The sequence below is a fragment of the Budorcas taxicolor genome, chromosome 14 (assembly GCF_023091745.1).
Source record: "Budorcas taxicolor isolate Tak-1 chromosome 14, Takin1.1, whole genome shotgun sequence".
NCBI lineage: Eukaryota > Metazoa > Chordata > Mammalia > Artiodactyla > Bovidae > Budorcas > Budorcas taxicolor.
Genome location: NC_068923.1, coordinates 77670700 through 77688661, shown reverse-complemented (window position 1 = coordinate 77688661; position 17962 = coordinate 77670700). Strand labels below are relative to the sequence as shown.

The window sequence follows — 17962 nt, the reverse complement described above, 5'->3', positions numbered from 1 at the left end:
ATAAATATTACCTCTGATCTACATAATTTTATTATCAATTCAGCATTTAAAATTGATTGCTACCCACACATTACAGGATTTGCTTGATTTTCTTGTTTCTATGTATTTGCCCAAGAATAGAATTTCATCCCAAAGGTCAATTGCTTCTTAAAAATTACAGGTTGGTTATTATCAGTAATTAAAATAAATGTAATTATAGTCTTGAACTAGTTCAAATATAATTGTACCTAATTATCCTCATGAGATATCTGTATTTAAAGCCAGTAAAATTTTTCATATGATTTTAAAGGTTTTCTGGGGTCAAGAACATTTGAATTGCTTAGTTCTTCTACATGAATTACTCAGTGGATACCTTAACGAGGAGGGAAATTTTGAAGCACATGTTTCTGAAGCAGTTCCACAAATGCCATCTCCTTTGGAAAAAAATCAGATATTTAAAGGTGAACAAAGTTCAGATGACCTACGGACAGGTCTATTTCAGTATATACGGGATGCTGGTAAGTAGCGATAGCCTCACTATGATTGTGTGTTTACCTCCATATTAAGTAAATGATAACAGTTCAACATCACTTGAAAACTAAGTGCATAGAATGAATACCTGTCGTACCAAAACAGTACTTTGCCTTTCAGTCTCTCTTAAGGGAAGATTCTTGATTTGTTCCTCTCTTAAACCATTTAAACATGATCAGACAGCTTCTTTATATTCTTTTCTTTTATATTCATAATTTTTTCTTGCTTTAATAAACCAACATGTCCCACTTCAGAAGCATACAATTAATTATACTTTCATTTAACAGAACCTTTGAAAATGCCTGGTGTCTATGAAGTCTTGTTTTACAATGAAACCGAAGATAGCCCAGGGATGATGCTGTGGAGATACCCAGAACCTAGAGTGCTCACCCTTGTACGCATAACTCCCGTGCCCTTCAACACCACCGAAGATCCAGACATTAGCACAGCAGACCTTGGTGACATGCTGCAGGTTTGGAATGACTTTTCATTTCAAAATAAAAACACTGTGGGAAGGCGCTGATTAGATAATTGGAAAAATATTGGGAGCATACCTATCTTTTCCGCCAGTTGTCTCAGAGAGAAATGTACATGTATGTGCACACAAAAACATACATATGTACACGTACATACACACAGGACACATGCAGACTATAAATTTTACAAGAGGGGGATGAAGTCATTCAGATTCATGGTACCCAGCAGTTTTGAGAGCTCTTGGCTCCCCTCTTTGACCTGTAGCCTACGTGGCCTCCAGCTGTAATGGGGCAAGCAGTGCCACTGAGTTCACCACACAGTTTCTTTGTCTTTTATTTTAAGGTTTATTCATTTTCGGCTGGGGTGGATCTTCACTGCGGCCCAGGCTTTTCTCTTGTTGCGGTGCCTGGGGGCTGCTCTTTGTTGCAGTGTGTGGGCGTCTCATTGCGGTGGCTCTTCCTGTTGCAGAGCACATATAGAGCCCAGGGGCTAAGTAGTTGTGGTTCCCAGGCTCTAGAGCACTGACTCAGTAGTTGTGGCACTCAGGTTTAGTTGCCCCATGGCATGTGGGATTTTCCCAGAGCAGAGATCAAAGCCGTGTCCCCTGCACTGTAAGTCAGATTCCTTACCACTGATCCACCAAGGAAGCCCCTGCCACACATCTTCCGAATAACCTGCCATGTGCTCACACCCTTCAGCTTGTTTAGAGCTGTTCTATGAAATAAGATATGTCCCCGTAAGGCCAGAAAGGGTGACTTAATTTTCATTTCATTTCCAAAGTTGAAAATGGTCCTGGACTGGTGGTAGGCTTATAGGAAAGCCAAATAATGAGTGATTATATTCCCTATGATTTTATGCAAAGTTGGTTGTCCATCATTTCCTCGACTGCAGATATCACTGTATCATTATTCTACTTATTAATTCTACAGATCTGAATTTCTCCTAAAATTTGTTTTTCTCCTAGTTTTCCACCGATTGCTCAATCACACAGTCATTCACTTGAAGGCATTCCTGATTGCTCTTTTTCTCTAACTTCCCACATCTAATTTATCAACATGTCCTGTCAGCGCTACATCCAAACATGTCCCTATTCCATCTACTTCTCTGTGTTTCTACTGGTACAATTTGAGTCCAAGCCACTGTCTTCTATTCCCTACTACAGTAGCTTCCTAATTGGTCTCTGTGAATTCATCCTTCACTCCCTGAAATGCGCTTTGCAAATAGCAACCAGAGTGATCTTTTAAAAATGTAGATGAGATTACCTCACTCCCCTAACTTGAAACCTTCCTCTGATACTGAGAACAGAATTCAGTATGTTACTCTGGCCCACAAGGACCTATGGTCTCTGCACTGCCCACCTCTCTGGTATGTCTTGATCACTTATCTCTAGCCCCTCATAAATAAATATAAACCAGTTTGGTTTTTTTTAATGACTGATTTATATTTAAGTCAGAATAATAATACAAATCAGAGGAGTCCACACTACCTATAAACATAGGTATTATTATAGGCTTGTTTAATTCTTATTTCAATTCTTGATTGTAATATAGTCAGATGTTCACCTTCTGAATTGATAACAATGAAATGTGTCATTTTGTCAAATAAACCAGAGTGTGCAGAACTATCCAATTTGCCACAATGTCAACTGTCTCTACTTTCATTTTTTTTCCCTTGTGACGAAGACTTCTAAGATATATCCTCGTAGCAACTCTACTTTGATTTTTAAATGTTCACATTTGCTTCCCCGTCTGTCAAAGTCATATTCATGATTATCTTCTCTACCAGTATTCTTGGATTATTTTTGCTGAACAAAGTGGCATTGTCTTTGAATCCTACTGTCTTGTTAGACTAGCCAAAATGCAGAACATCTGTAGTATTTTCAGTCACAATGAAAATACTCATATATCAATGTTTCAGCATCATGTAAAGGGCTTTTTTTGTAACTGATTTTAGGGTTCAGATTTATAGTTAAAAATTATCCTAAGCCTGATAATCATTGGTAGCAGTATTACGCCAGTTGCATTAAACAGAGCATTTAAGTTCGAAAGTACATTCACTAATGACATGTTCTTCATCTTCTCACTGCCACTGGAGAGGCAGGAGAGCAGAGTGGTTATGGGAATGAACTCTAGCCAGAATGCCTGGGCTCAGATTCTGGCTTTGCCACTCGCAAGCTGTGTCGCCTTAGACAAGTAAAGTAATCTCTCGACCTCAGGTTTTCTGTTTTGCTTTTCTTTCATCAATAAAATGAGGCTATTAATAATGTAATGCCTATAGGAATGAATATTTATAAGACACATAGAACAATGCCTGGCACATAGTAAATGCTATGTAAGTATGGGTACTACCAGTACTATTACAATGATTATCGCCAAAAGTCTTTTCATCACGCGGAAGCACAGGCTAGACCAGAAAGAGCTGGAGTCTAATGACTCTCCAGACCAGCAGAAGTAGTCTAGGCGATCTGGAACAGTTTGGGGACCTTTACAGTAGACTTGGCACATAAGCACCACGTGAGGGAAGCCTGGCAGGTTTCAAAAAGACGAGAGTCGGTATCAGAGAAGTCCTGCTATATTTCATATCGAGAGGAACTGATGTGTGGCAGAGTTCAAAGATAAAGCTGCTGGTCTAAGAAGCAAGACAGGGTTGTACCTACTGTAAGCTGAAGTGGAAGGCTAGATCCCAATGCTAAGCGAGAATACCCAGAGCTAACAGCTGAGACGGAAGAACAGAGAAGATGGGCAGAAAGTCGCCATGCTACTGAGCTCCTGGCCTAGCCTTATATTCACCTGAGGAGCAAAATTCATCCCAGGGGTTGGGGTGACCTTATCTGTGAAAGTATGACAGCTTTTTTCTTGAGCCCTGGCAGTGCCAGACCCTGGGCATACTCCTGAGGGGGATCATAGATGGATGAGACACTGTCCAGTCATTAGACGCTGTCTGTGCAGCAGGCAGGTTTCTGTGGTTGTTCGGGGCAGAAGAGTTTCTGTAATTTCAGAATTCAAGCATTCAGCGTTAAATCTCTGTGTTGTCAGAATCCTTCTCCCAGTCTATGTAAATATCTCTAGATCTGTACCAGAGACACAGCTAAAATATTGAACTCCCAATCCTGAATAGCAGGGAACCTCTGAAAAGAAATCTTTTTATCAGCCTGGTCTAGTATAGGTAACCTGGACATTAAAGTCTCAGCTGCTGACTCCTGTCCCCTCCCGCTTTGTGTTTTACTAATTCAGTGATCTTAGGCAAACTGCTCATCTTTTGGAGCCTTAATTTCCTCAACCAAACACCTGAGTTAACACTATTTACCTTTCAGAGTTTTTTCCATGAGATTTAAGTGAAATATTAAAGCTAAAACAAATGCCTTACACAAAATGAGCTCTTAATAAATGTTAGTTTCCTTCCCTCCACTTCTCCTTCATATTCAAATGCCTGGACCAAAATAAAGCCTCCTAAATGGAATTTCAGCCTTCAATCTCTTCTTCCAACCTGCCCTACTGAGTTCTTAAAGGAACAGGTGGATTGTGTCATTCCCTAAGGAAAACCTTCAGGGGTCCTGTCACTGCTAGACTGACTGAAGTAGTGAGTGAAGTTGCTCATTCGTGTCTGACTCTGCAACCCCATGGACTGTAGCCTCCCAGGCTCCTCCGTCCATGCAATTTTCCAGGCAAGAGTACTGGAGTGGGTTGCCATTTCCTTCTCTAGGAGGAAAACCTTCAGTGGTCCTGTCACTCTGCTAGACCAGCCTTGAGGGCCCTGCTAAACCTCCAGGCCCAGTTTTGCCTTTCCTTCCCTTATATACAATCTCTGCTCTGGTCAAAGGGGCTGATGGCCTCCCAAGTCTGGACCACTCCCTCTGCCTGGGCATCTCTCCCTTTTTTGCTGAAATCCAGTCCACACTTCCAGAGAGCTCCAGTGCCATCCGGAAGCTTTTCCTGGATACCCTCTCCACCCATGATGCTGCCTTTCTCTGACATCCTGTAACACTTCATGGCATCACGTTTATGCTGTTTCTCACCTGGTCTTCACGTTTTAGTCATCCATATCTTGTCTCCCACCTAGATTGTAGGTTTCCAAAGGAAATGGTCATGTGTGATTTGTCATTATGTTCCTTGTAGTACCCACTGCTGCAGAGATGCTCAGTATATTGAATGGGTGGATAAGTACATGGATATCTATGTTCCTAGTCTGTGTAATTCAGACATATTCCATTGTTTGCCATTATTTTATGGGGCAGTTGAATGCATTTGGTTTTACAAACTGAATTATGTCAGGATGCATTGTGTTTTATGCTTCAGTGGTATTACCTACTATAAACACACAGTCTAATGTCATTATGTTACATGGGCTCTTGGTGAGATCATTGAATATTCTGCCAAGCCCACTGCCCCCTAGGCAGGGGCTAGTTCTTAAGTACAAAAATAAGTTAATCTCCTTGGTTTTAGTCCTAAAAACAAAATCGAGTTTGGATTTTTTTTTCCTTCAGTACTATTTGGTTCATAAAAAAACTGACCTTACATAGACTCCTTAAATGTATTTGTTTATATGTCTTTCCATGATTAATATTGGAATTTATAAACCAGGCTCCTCATATGACTTTATGGAATTTATTTTGTGATTGTACTGAAAAATATGGAAAACAGTTCTATAATGTTAAACTAGCCATAGGTTCAGAATAAAGACCCTGAAATTAATGTTCACAAAAAGCAAAAGGAGCATATTTAGCATTCAATTTTATCATGTTAAATTGTAAGTGTTAGTAGTGTATTTGTGCTCGGTTGCTCAGTCGTGTCTAACTCTCTGCATTTCCATGGACTGTAACTCCCAGGCTGCTCTGTCCATGGGATTTCCCAGGCAGAAATACTGGAGTGAGTTGCCATTTCCTACTCCAGGGGATCTTCCCAACCTAGGGATCAAACCTGCCTCTCTTGAATCTCCTGTGTTGGTGGGCAGGTTCTTTGCCACTAGCGCCACCTTAAGGTAAAGTAATACCATCAACCTAGAATAGATGTTGGAGAAGGCAATGGCACCCCACTCCAGTACTCTTGCCTGGAAAATCCCATGGACAGAGGAGTCTGGTGGGCTGCAGTCCATGGGGTCACTACTAGTCTGACACGACTGAACGACTTCACGTTCACTTTTCACTTTCGTGTTCTTGCCTGGAGAATCCCAGGAGCGGGGGAGCCTGGTGGGCTGCCGTCTGTGGGGTCACACAGAGTCGGACACGACTGAAGCGACTTAGCAGCAGCAGCAGCAGAATAGATGTGCTATTGAAGTGAGCTGAAATATAAGAAATTTCTGGCACTGTGTCTGTCATATTCTGTAGATTTTCCTCTCTCCTCATCCTGTTGTGTATACTGCCAACTGAGGTTTCCATTTTGGAAATACCCATGTTCTCAGATTGTAAAATTTTAATTTATACTTTGTAGTGGAATTGGTAATGGGGATTTTAATCGTCACATAGATCAGTCATGGTGCTTGTTCTTGTTCTCTCAGTACTGTATTACTCTGGTTTTAATATTTATTTTCATTTATATATTGTACTAAATGTTTAGATATCTTCATTAGGTATGTGATAGTAGCCCAAACTAAATAATCATCTTTCCCCAAGGATCTCAAGAGTATAAAGCTTGAATATTACAATTCAAGATAAACATTCAGTATTGGGCTGGGATCACTGGAGCAATATAAGCAGATGTGAAGTAAAGTTAAAGAAGTAAAATAAAGGATAACATACTGTATGGATTGAAAGTAAAGACATAAGAGCTAAAATCAGAAGTTTCTCTTAATGTAGGAAGTATCTAGGGTATACATAAGATTACTGGTGTTAAAGTCAGATAAAAGGGAAAGAAAATGTTTAATTTAGAGAAAAAATGAACACAGGTTCACAAAACCTTACATTAGAAAAATGAAATAGACATTTAAAATCAGATCTATACCTTCAGAAAATGTGAATATAATTAACAGATGAGAAGATAAACATATATATCTGTTACTTTTATTTCCACATTGTAGCATTTATCATCAATAAATGTTGAATACCTTTTCAGTATAGCGTATGACAGTGAAGATAGGAAGAGACAATATCTACCTCTACTCTTGTAGGGGTTATAATCTAATTGAAAAGAAAGGCCATAATTACATGTGCAAATGCAGGAGATAGAGTAGCTGAATATATGTTAGGATAGACACATTTATATAGGAGAAACCATGTGATTTGGGGAATTATGACATTTAAAAGAGTAAATTGAATTAATTGGCAAAAAGAATAAGTTTGATACTAAAGCTCTATAATTTCATAGCACTTTCACAGTTAAGGCATTTTCAAGCTTCAGAATTAGGTACAAATCTCTTACATGAAAAAAAAAATGACCAGTGTTCATAAAAGATATCATCTCTAGGATAACAGGAACAAAAAGACAAAAAGCAGACTGTGTCATTTGTTTATTTCTGGTGGAGAAAGAGAATGGTAAGCCAAAGAAATCAGTGTACTCATTCCCAATTCATTTTTATTTATCCAACTCAAAAGTCAGGGAAATTAGTTTTTAAAGTAACACTAATATGATTATAAAAATCAAAGTGAAACCACATTGGGAGAATAACAAACAAAACAATGCATAGTTAGAAGCCAAGGAGAATCAAAATGGTTGCGATCTATGTTATTTTTGCTGCAAAGTGTTATGATCATCTTTGTTTTTTACACCCAGCTCTGTGCCAGGTGTTTCGAGTACATAACCTCATTAAATCTCATTTTTGCTGTGGGGGGTTGGGCAGTATCCCCATTTTATAAGTGGGGAAACTGAGGCCATGAGAAATTAACTGGTCTTGAATCATTAAACTTAAAAATGGAAGAGCCAGAATTTCATCCCAGGTCTTTCTGACTCCAAAACTTATGTTCTTTACCGTATTTGTAAAACAATACAGTATTCACATTATAAATGACACATATGAGTGATAGTTAGGAACTCTGTTGAGAAATATGGAAAGAAAATAAAATTATTCTTTTGCTTCAGACTGTTCAATCATGAAATAATGAGTCAGACCAAAATGCAAAATAACCTTAAATAAATAAAAGGACTCCCAGACACAGAAGACTGTTTGGGTATTCGGATATCTAAATAAAGAACCTTTCCTTCAGAAGGAGAACTGGTCAGTTCTAGAAGCCTAGGATGGTTATGGAAGCATTTGTTGGAAGAAGCCCTCCTGGCAGCATCCAAAGAAACGGTGCCTCAGTGTCTGGTTCACCTGGTAGCTTAAATCCCCTTTATGGAGATGAATGTAGCAGCTGTCAGATCTCTGGGTCTAACATCCAAATCATCTAACCACCCAAATATCCTTCTAATAGTTTGACTCCTGATGCAGTATGTCTACAGAGAGTTCTCAGGCCAGCATCAGTATCCAGGCTGCTTGGCAGTGATACATCTCATGGTAAATTAATAACTTGGCATCTGGTTTATATATCAGTCTCTAGTGAACTTGGTTACATGATTCAGCATTCTTAAATCTAGCCAGTCCTGGGACACCATGGGCATTTTTTGAGACTGCAAGACCCATGGCCAGGTCGTAAATCATGATGAATCTGTCATGCTAAGTACCCTCCCATGGCACCTGCGTTCCCAGCACGTTGGCCTCTCCCGGATGACGTCTCTATTGTACAGTGTGTCATAAACCTTTCCAAACAAAACCCTACTCTTAACTACCTTGAAGAGTTGGGAGGAAGAAAAAGACAATTTATGTTAAGCTCCAGGTATGGCTTCCCTGATAGCTTAGTTGGTAAAGAATCCGCCTGTTATGTGGGAGACCCTGGTTCAATCCCTGGGTCAGGAAGATCCCCTGGAGAAGGGATAGGATGCCCACTCCAGTATTCTGGCCTGGGGAATTCCATAGACTGACTCTATGGTACATGGGGTTGCAAAGAGCCGGACACGGCTGAGCGCCTTTCACTCACGTGCTATGATGTCATGCACAGTTAAAGGCTCAGTAGGCTGTTACGGCACTCAGTAACTGCTGTCATTCTCACATCGCCATCCTCATCACTGTCCCCTCAACTGATCAGAGGCCCTCAGCTCTACTGGGACAGACCAAGAAAGCCTGTTTTCTGAGAAAGACACTTTTCTGGTTGCAGTCTGTCATAGTACTTATTGAGAATGATGGCTCTGCATGTGATTAATGAAATGCTTTCACTGACTGAGAATGGCTGTTAGATGAGGTGCCACCTTCCCCCAGTTATACCATCAGTGCCTGCAGGGTAGCAGGTCAGCAGATAGCAGAAACCCCCTCAAGCTGGCCTAGCGAAAAACAGAGGCGACAGCTTGGGTCAAGAGACAGTGGGGGAGTCCTAGAGGGCAAGGGCGAGATGCGTCTGGGCCTTTAGTAAAGGACGGGGCCAAGAATGGAAAACAGGAATCCAGGGGAGTATTGACCCGCTATTCCTCTCTCTGCTTCTTTCCTCATATTTGCTTTACTCTTTTTCAGCAGACTAGCTTCTTTTTTGCCCTGTTTCTCAGACCACCTGGTAGTCTCCCCTCAACTCCCAGGGCTCTCAAAGTCACATCTACAAGTCCAGCCTCTGGTCCAGTACCACATTCTTGATGGGCCTCGTTTGGTGTCAGGAGCTCTTGGCCCATTCAGCTAAGGGGTGGAATCAAATTCCCCAGTATGGCTGTGAATTAAGGGTCATTTGTGAGCTTTGCAGATACCCGCAGAGGGAGTTATCTTATGTCATAGCTCTAACTGTTCTCATTCGCCACCCTGGCTAGCCTGGCCCAGCTCACGGTCGGTACTGGCCTCCTGCTGTCGGCTGCTTCTTTCCTGTCTGACCACCTCTGAAGATCTTCACAGTGTATTCTGCTCTTGCCAGAGGGAACCCTTTTATATGTGGCCTGTAGTGTTGGAGAAGAGTCTCCACTGCCAGTAGGATCTCAAGAAAGACTGCCTCACTAAAAGAAGTTTACTTCTTTTTGCTATGGTTTCTCCAGCTTTTCCTTTTGCAAATATCTGGCAAAGCTGTTTCTCTCTATACATCACAAGCTTTTTAAATCTTCTCATTTTCCTCCCCAGCTGTCTTCCCAAAAGATAGATTAAGCAAGTTTCTATGTCTTACAGATACATAAGAGATACTTTCTTTTCCCCAAGTATCTATCTTGATCAGTGCTTCCTTTTTAAATGCAATGACTGTGTAACACATTAGCAACTTCACAGATTCTATAAATACTCCCTCAGTTCTAGTATGTATGAGAGCTTTACCTATAAAATAATTTTCTGTTTGAAACTGAGTTTACATTGTGATGCCTAATGTCTGTATCTTGGTGATTTGTTTGGTTTTTCTAATGACGTCTTACTTACTTATTCACAGCTTGAACTGAAGCTTCCTTAAACCTCACGGTTGTGTGAATTTTATTCTTTTTTTTTAATTACATGAAAAAATGTTCCAAGTCAGAGAGTAATACTCAGTATTACCCAATAAATTAAAAACTAGACTTTTGCTGCTTTAAACTTGACTTTACAATCTTCCTATGATTCTAAAGCACATGGACCTGATAGGTAAAGGTTATGATATTAGCACATGGTGACACTAGGGGAAAAGAATCCTTCAGAGAGTTACTTGCAATCTAATATGATTTGCCTCTTCCACGCACAACTGAAAAAGAATAAAAGGAAGTGTTCTTGGGTGTTTCTTTTCAACTGTGTTGGGCGGTTCACTTATAGCTCCACATATGTTCCCAGAATCCCGAGTCTTTTTATTTTATAAGCACCTCCTGCCCACTGGCAGCTGTGCTAATGTGTCCCAGAAGGCCTTGCTCCTATCCATCATCTTTAGGAGGGGTGCTCAAAGCCAGATACAAGATTCATTGTTGCTGAAATACAGAAAAGAAAAAGAAGCCTTGCGGGCTTTGAGGAAGTAAGAGGCAGAGCCAGACTCTTAGAAAATAAAGGAAAGGAAAAAGTCCTGCATACTCAGTGGACACAAAAATAAATGGTTTTGAATGATGGTTAACAGTGCTGGATCGACTACTAAGTGTTCTGCATCCAGAAGCCATTGCCTCCTTTTTTGGACAATGAAAGGAACCTAAAATAGAGTATTCCCTTGATACGCTTTAATCATCCTGTCTTCATGGTGTTGTAAAAGTATTTAAAAAAAAAAAAAAGGATCTAGGAATACATTAAAAGAGCTCCGCCTGAGAACTTTGAGGTTTAATTCAGTAAATACAGATAAAAAGATCTAAGCTAGGGCCATTAAATATACAGAGGAGGAGAGGGCTCTAGTTCTGCTGTCAAGGCACCTCTAGTCTTTAGGAGGGATAGCAAGCACACAGAATAAGGCAAGACAGAACTGTGATTTGATATGGGAGACACCTGGAGAACATGGCCTTAAAGCAAGGAGAGTTTATATCTGACTGGCAACACCAGGAAAAGCCTCCACGGAGGAGATGGCAATTGATGGCAATCCTTAAAGGCCAAATAGGATTTCAACATACAAAATGAGGGGAAAAGGGTATAGGAAGAAAAGATGAGCCTGAGCAAAATTTCAAAATTGAGTAAAACAATACAGAATTTATGCTTGGCAGTTTTCAAATAATCTGGTTTGACCAGCACAAATTATGAAAGTAACAGATTAGTGGATAAGGGATAAGCCATAGACTTGGGTTTTTAGTCTACAACCATTCCATGCAGAGAAAGAAAGTCACGTATTTACTGAGCATCTAGTATGTACCAGGCACCAAACTTGTCCTTTTACATGTCATATCTCTTGTATCCTCTCTGTAACCCTGTGTAGCTGGTCCTGTTATCTCTAGAGCCAGGGTTACTTAGGTTCTGAGAAGTTCCCTAGTCTTTCCAAGATCATAAAGCAAGTAAGGAGGTAAAACTGAGACTCAAATCTAGGTTTTTATTGATCAGAAGTTCTTCTGTGTTGTACAGCTTGACTACTTTTAGAGTATGGAGTTTGTATTTTGTTTGATGGTCATTGGAAAACCATTGGCAGTCCAGGACCTTAGGTAAATTAATCTGATAGCCTGGTAGAGAGTGGAATGGAGTGAGAAGAGACCAAAAATGAGAAGACCTGGGAATTCTCTGGTAATCCAGTGGTTAGGACTTGGTGCTTTCACTGCCAGGGCCTTTTTACTGCAGAGTTCAATTCCTGGTGGGGGAACTAAGATCCTACAAGCTATGTGACATAGCCACACACACAAAAATAATTAATTTTTTAAAAAAAGTAGAAGACCTGTTAGGGGTCTCAGAGAAGAGATGGCAAAAGCTATAACTGGAGGGATAGGGTGTGAGGAGATGGGGGATAATACCTGGTATGGAGAAAAAGAAATGAATGCAGGAGACATAGAGAAATAATCTGTGTTCTTGACAACCAGTGTCGCAATTTAATGAGAGTGAGTAAGAGAAGTCATAGCATAGATGTCAGTTAGACTTCAGCTTCATAGGAAATACGATAAGACTGTTTACAAAATTTGGGAATAAGAAGAGTACCTCTCATGTTAGGCACTCTTCTCCACGCTACTCACTGTATGCAGTTTATATCTGCTCCTGAAGTCAACTGCAGAAGTGAGCGATGTTCTCCCCTTCTTACAGATAAGAAAGTTGAGGATCTGAAAAGTTACGTGAGTTGCTGTGAGCCTCTTTTCCCTGAAAAGTGCATGAAAGCACACATGACTTCACATATAGTTTCAAAAAGTTTATGGGTGCCTGTAAAATGTATGAATCTTTGATGAAGAATCCCAACAAGGAATCCTGCCAGAGCTACTGGACGTCTGTGCCCTTTAGGATTAGGTTTAGATGTGAGTGACAGAAAGTACAAAACAGTAACAGCTTAGGCAAAACCAGCTTCTTTTCCGGTCATACATGAGAATAACCTGAAGGCAGATGGTCTAGGGCTATACGTGTCTCTACAAAGTCGTGAAGGCCCAGATGTCTTCTTGCTTCCTGCTGCTCTGCTGTCCCCAGCACTTGCTCTTCCTTCATGGTCCAAGATGGCCGCATGAGCGTGAAGCCTCTTGTCCCCAGTCCAGCCAGAGGAAGAGGAGGGAACCAAAGAGCAGAGAAAAGGCTGTTCCTGGGAAGCCACACCCTGCACGCCGTGCTGCCAGCATCCCAGAGTCCAGAACTATATCACGTGGCTACTCCTAAGGGCTACCTGGGACTCATTTGCTGAGGAGGAAGGGAAGGAGAGAGGTCTTGGGAGACACCAGAAGTGCCTGCTGGCGTCACAGCTGTAACTCCCCAGGGATCTAGGTCCATGCTATCTGCTGTGTAAGCCAGCCTGTGCCTGCTTCTGCCTCTGGCCTGCTTGTGAAACTCATTCATCACTCAGTCTGCGGTGCAGTAAGAGAACTCACTTTCTAGCCCATGAGTAAATAGTTTGCCGAGGCAGAATTTGTGGAGAAAACTTAAAAAGCAAATGATATTTTTGAAATAAAATATATAAATAAGTAGTTGAAATGCTAGCATTCCTTGCGCTTCAAAAGAATAAGAGGTGGAGAAGGAATCTGTCAGTAAGACGTGCTTTTAAAGCAAATGGAAAACATTTGCAAACTGCAAGAATACTGAAGTCATTTTTGCCCTGTCACTTTATTTGGTGGTAGAAATTTTATTAGCCTATTTCTCTTTTCCTATTAAATACTCCTGCATTTAAAAAGGAGGGAGGGGAAGTTTTTTATTTTTTCCTGGAAGCGAAGAACTATGCCTAGCAATAAGCATGTTTGATGTTTATTGGTCAGTATTAAAAATGTTTGAGGTATAAAAAAATGAAAGGACAGTAAATATGAGCTGATGGTGTATGATCGTCTTTTTATGACTTATTCTTCCCTAAATAGAAGTACTTCTCCCTATGAGAGTTATAGTAAAAACCATTGTTTAAAAAATTTGAGTTGTTCCCTGGAATCTACATTGTTGAGACAGTAACAAACAGAAAGAGAAAAGTAAGGTCCAAAGAAGTAATATAGCCTAGTTGCTAAGAACAAAGAGTCTGGGGATTCTTTAATGGTCCAGTGCTTAGGGGGCTTCCCAGGTGACTCAGTGGTAGAGAATCCGTCTGCCAGTGCAGGAGATTCAGGTTTGATCCCTGGGTTGGGAAGATACCCTGGAGAAGAAAATGGCAACCCCTTCCAGTAGCCTTGCCGGGGAAATCTCATGGACAGAGGAGCCTGGTGGACCACAGTTCATAGGGTTGCAAAGAGTCAGACACAACTTAGTGACTGAGCATGAAAACACACACTTACATCCATTTGTTTGTATACACATGCACACATATAATAAAGCAAGGGTAAAAGGAAGGATACAGGAACTTCTATAAGATCCCCTGGAGGGGGCTTAATTGCTCTGCATCATGTGTAATCCTCCCACATGAGGAATCGAAGTCGTGCCTCCTGCTTTGGCAGGCAGATTCAGCTCCTGTAGCAACATTTTAAATGCAACATCAAAGTCAAGAATTTTGATTCTCTTTAACTGTTAGCACTTTTTTTAGCAACTTGTTTGAGATACAATTATTAAACTATTCAATTCATGCATTTAAAGGGTACAGTTCAATGGTTCTTAGTATTTTCTACAGTTTAGTCACTTAGTCCTGTCTGACTCTTTGCGACCCCATGGACTGCAGCACACCAGGCTTCCCTGTCTATCACCAACGCCCGGAGTTTACTCAAACTCATGTCCATCGCGTCAGTGATGCCATCCAAACATCTCATCCTCTGTCGTCCCCTTCTTCTCCTGCCTTCATTCTTTCCCTGCATAAGGGTCTTTTCCAGTAAGTCAGTTCTTCACATCAGGTGGCCAGAGTATTGAAGTTTCAGCTTCAGCATCAGTCCTTCCAGTGAATATTCAGGGTTGATTTCCTTTAGGATGGACTGGTTGGATCTCCTCGAAGTCCAAGGGACTCTCAAGAGTCTTCTCCAACACCACAGTTCAAAAGCATCAATTCTTCAGTGCTCAGCTTTCTTCATAGTCCAACTCTCACATCCATACATGACTACTGGAAAAACCATAGCTTTGACTAGATGGACCTTTGTTGGCAAAGTAATGTCTCTGCTTTTCAATATGCTATAGGTTTGGCCACCTCATGTGAAGTGTTGACTCATTGGAAAAGACTCTGATGGTGGGGCGGGGGGTTGGGGGCAGGAGGAAAAGGGGACGACAGAGGTTGAGATGGCTGGATGGCATCACTGACTCGATGGATGTGAGTTTGAGTGAACTCTGGGAGTTGGTGATGGACAGGGAGGCCTGGTGTGCTGTGATTCATGGGGTCACAAAGAGTCGGACACAACTGAGCGACTGAACTGAACTGAAGGTTGGTCACAGCTTTTTCTTCGAAGAAGCGTCTTTTAATTTCATGGCTGCAGTCACCATCTGCAGTGATTTTGGAGCCCCCCAAAAATAGTCTTTTACTGTTTCCTTTGTTTCCCCATCTGTTTGCCATGAAGTGATGGGACTGGATGTCATGATCTTAGTTTTCTGAGTGTTAAGCTTTAAGCCAACTTTTTTACTCTCTACTTTCACTTTCATCAGGAGGCTGTTTAGTTCTTCTTTGCTTTCTGCCGTAAGGGTGGTGTCATGTGCGTATCTGAGGTTACTGATATTTCTCCAGGCATTCTTGATTTCAGCTTGTGCTTAATCCAGCCTGACATTTCTCATGATGTACTCTGCATAGAAGTTAAATAAGCAGGGTGACAGTATACAGCCTTGATGTATTCCTTTTCCTATTTGTAATGAGTCTGTTGTTCCATGTCCAGTTCTAACTGTTTCATCTTGACCTCCTTTTCAGGAGGCAGGTCAGGTGGTCTGGTATTCCCATCCCTTTAAGAATTTTCCACAGTTTATTGTGATCCACACAGTCAAAGGCTTTGGCATAGTTAGTAAAGCAAAAGTAGATGATTTTTATGGAACTCTCTTGCTTTTTCGATGATCCAGCGGATGTTAGCAGTTTTCATGGAGTTGTACAGTTATCTATGCTGTCTATTTCAGAATATTTTCATCATCTTGGAAAGAAATCTGGTACCCTTCAGCTGTCATTCTCTAGTCTTCCCTCTCTTCCAGCCCTTGAGTGAAGTCACTCAGTTGTATCCAACTCTTTTCAACCTCATAGACTATAGCTTACCACGCTCTTCTGTTCATCGGATTTTCCAGGCAAGAGTACTGGGTTGCCATTTCCTTCTCCAGAGTATCTTCCCAACCCAGGGATCAAACCCGGGTCTCCTGCATTGTAGGCAGATGCTTACTGTCTGAGCCACCAGAGAAGTCCTTGCCAACCACTAATTTACTTTCTGTCTCTGTATATTTACCTGTTCTGGACATTGTAGGTGAACGGGATTGTATAATTTGTGATTTTTGTGTGTGACTGGTTTCTGTCATTTAGCATATTATTTTCAAAGTCCACCCATTTAAATCATGAATCAGTGTTTCAATACTTTCTGTTACCAAATAGAAATATATTTTGGGGATTTACCACATTTTCCTTACTTAGCATTCATCAGTTGTTGAACATTTGGATGTTAGCACCTTTTCTTTTTGAAACCAAAAAACTCTTTATTGCAGAGGTACAGAAAGGTAGTGGCAGAGATACACAGCAATAAGTTAGGTGTGGTCGGGAAGGGACAGGCAGATGTGGGCCACACATCAACAAGAATAGTGCCCACGACATAGGGTCTCTTGCTGGATAATTCATACTGTAATAAAAGTAGAGTATTAGCACATTTTGAATTCTTATTCACTTAGTCTCTGTACTGTCCAATGGACTTGAGGGAAAGGACCAAAAAGTAGTGACAACGATTAATACTATTTACAGGATGCTCTTATAAGCGTTATCTCTAAGATTGTACAATCCAGGCTGCGTGAAACAAACACATAAGCAACAATCACCCAGTGTTATACACTACGTGTTAATGGGTGTACAGGGGAAGAAGTTCATATAGTAGTTGATGAGCTTGAAAAATAGGCTTAAAGCCAGGTAGTGGAGGATTTTAAAGGCTGTGCTGAGACATTTGGGCTTATTCCACAAGCACTTTGTTCTGTGAGGGTAGTCATTAAGGTTATCAAGCTGAGCAACAACCATGGCTGATTACAGAGGGAAAGGCAAGTTGGAGGATACTACCGATATGCCTTGTTTTTACTGTGTTTCACTTTATTGCATATCACAGGTTTGCAGTTTTTATAAATTGAAGGTTTGTAGCAATCCTGCTTCAAGCAAGTTTATCAGCACCACTTTTCCAACAGCATTTGCTGACTTTTTGTCCCTGTGTCACTGTGTGGTAATTCTCACAGTATTGCAGACTTTTTCATTATGATTATATTTGTTATGGTGATCTGTGGCCTTTGATGTTACTATTGCAAAAAGATTACGACTTGTTAAAGGCTTAGATTATGGTTAGCAATTTTTAGCAATAAAGTATTTTATAAATGAGGGACTCTTGAGAGCCCCTTGGACAGCAAGGAGATCCAACCAGTCAATCCTAAAGGAAATCAACCCTGAATATTCACTGGAAGGACTGATGCTGAAGAATAAAGTTTCAATGCTTTGGCCACCTGATGCAAAAAGCTGATTCATTGGACAGGACCCTGATGCTGGGAGAGTGAAGGCAGTAGGAGAGGAGGGTAACAGAGGATGAGATGGCTGGATGCCATCACTGACTCAATGGACATGAGTTTGAGTAAATTCCGAGGGTTGGTGATGGACAGGGAGGCCTGGCGTGCTGCGGTTCATGGGGTCGCAAAGAGTCGGACACGACTGAGCAACTGAACTGAACTGAATTCTATGGAGGAAGCTGTTGGTTGGAGGACTTAGAAGTAGAGAGTTTTTGAATGATAAGTTTCATTCCTTGGAGATAGAAGAAATTAGAGGCAAGATGTCAGTTTTTCAAGGTTGTAAGATGAAAATGACAAGGCATAAATGAAGGTTTGGTCAGTATCTATATGCTTTTGTGTACTAGCCAACAATCCTTGATAGATATTATTTATCAAAATAAATATATATCAATTG

The 17962-nt window shown here is 40.9% G+C and overlaps 1 protein-coding gene across 1 annotated transcript in view; it reads left to right on the top strand.

Moving 5' to 3' along the window:
• The window catches only part of VPS13B (vacuolar protein sorting 13 homolog B), a 775227-nt gene that overhangs the window by 615082 nt on the left and 142183 nt on the right, over nucleotides 1-17962 (top strand). The window contains exons 37-38 of the mRNA XM_052651420.1: nucleotides 290-497; nucleotides 798-982. Coding sequence (XP_052507380.1) covers nucleotides 290-497; nucleotides 798-982 — 393 coding nt within the window. The remainder of the gene's footprint in view (nucleotides 1-289; nucleotides 498-797; nucleotides 983-17962) is intronic.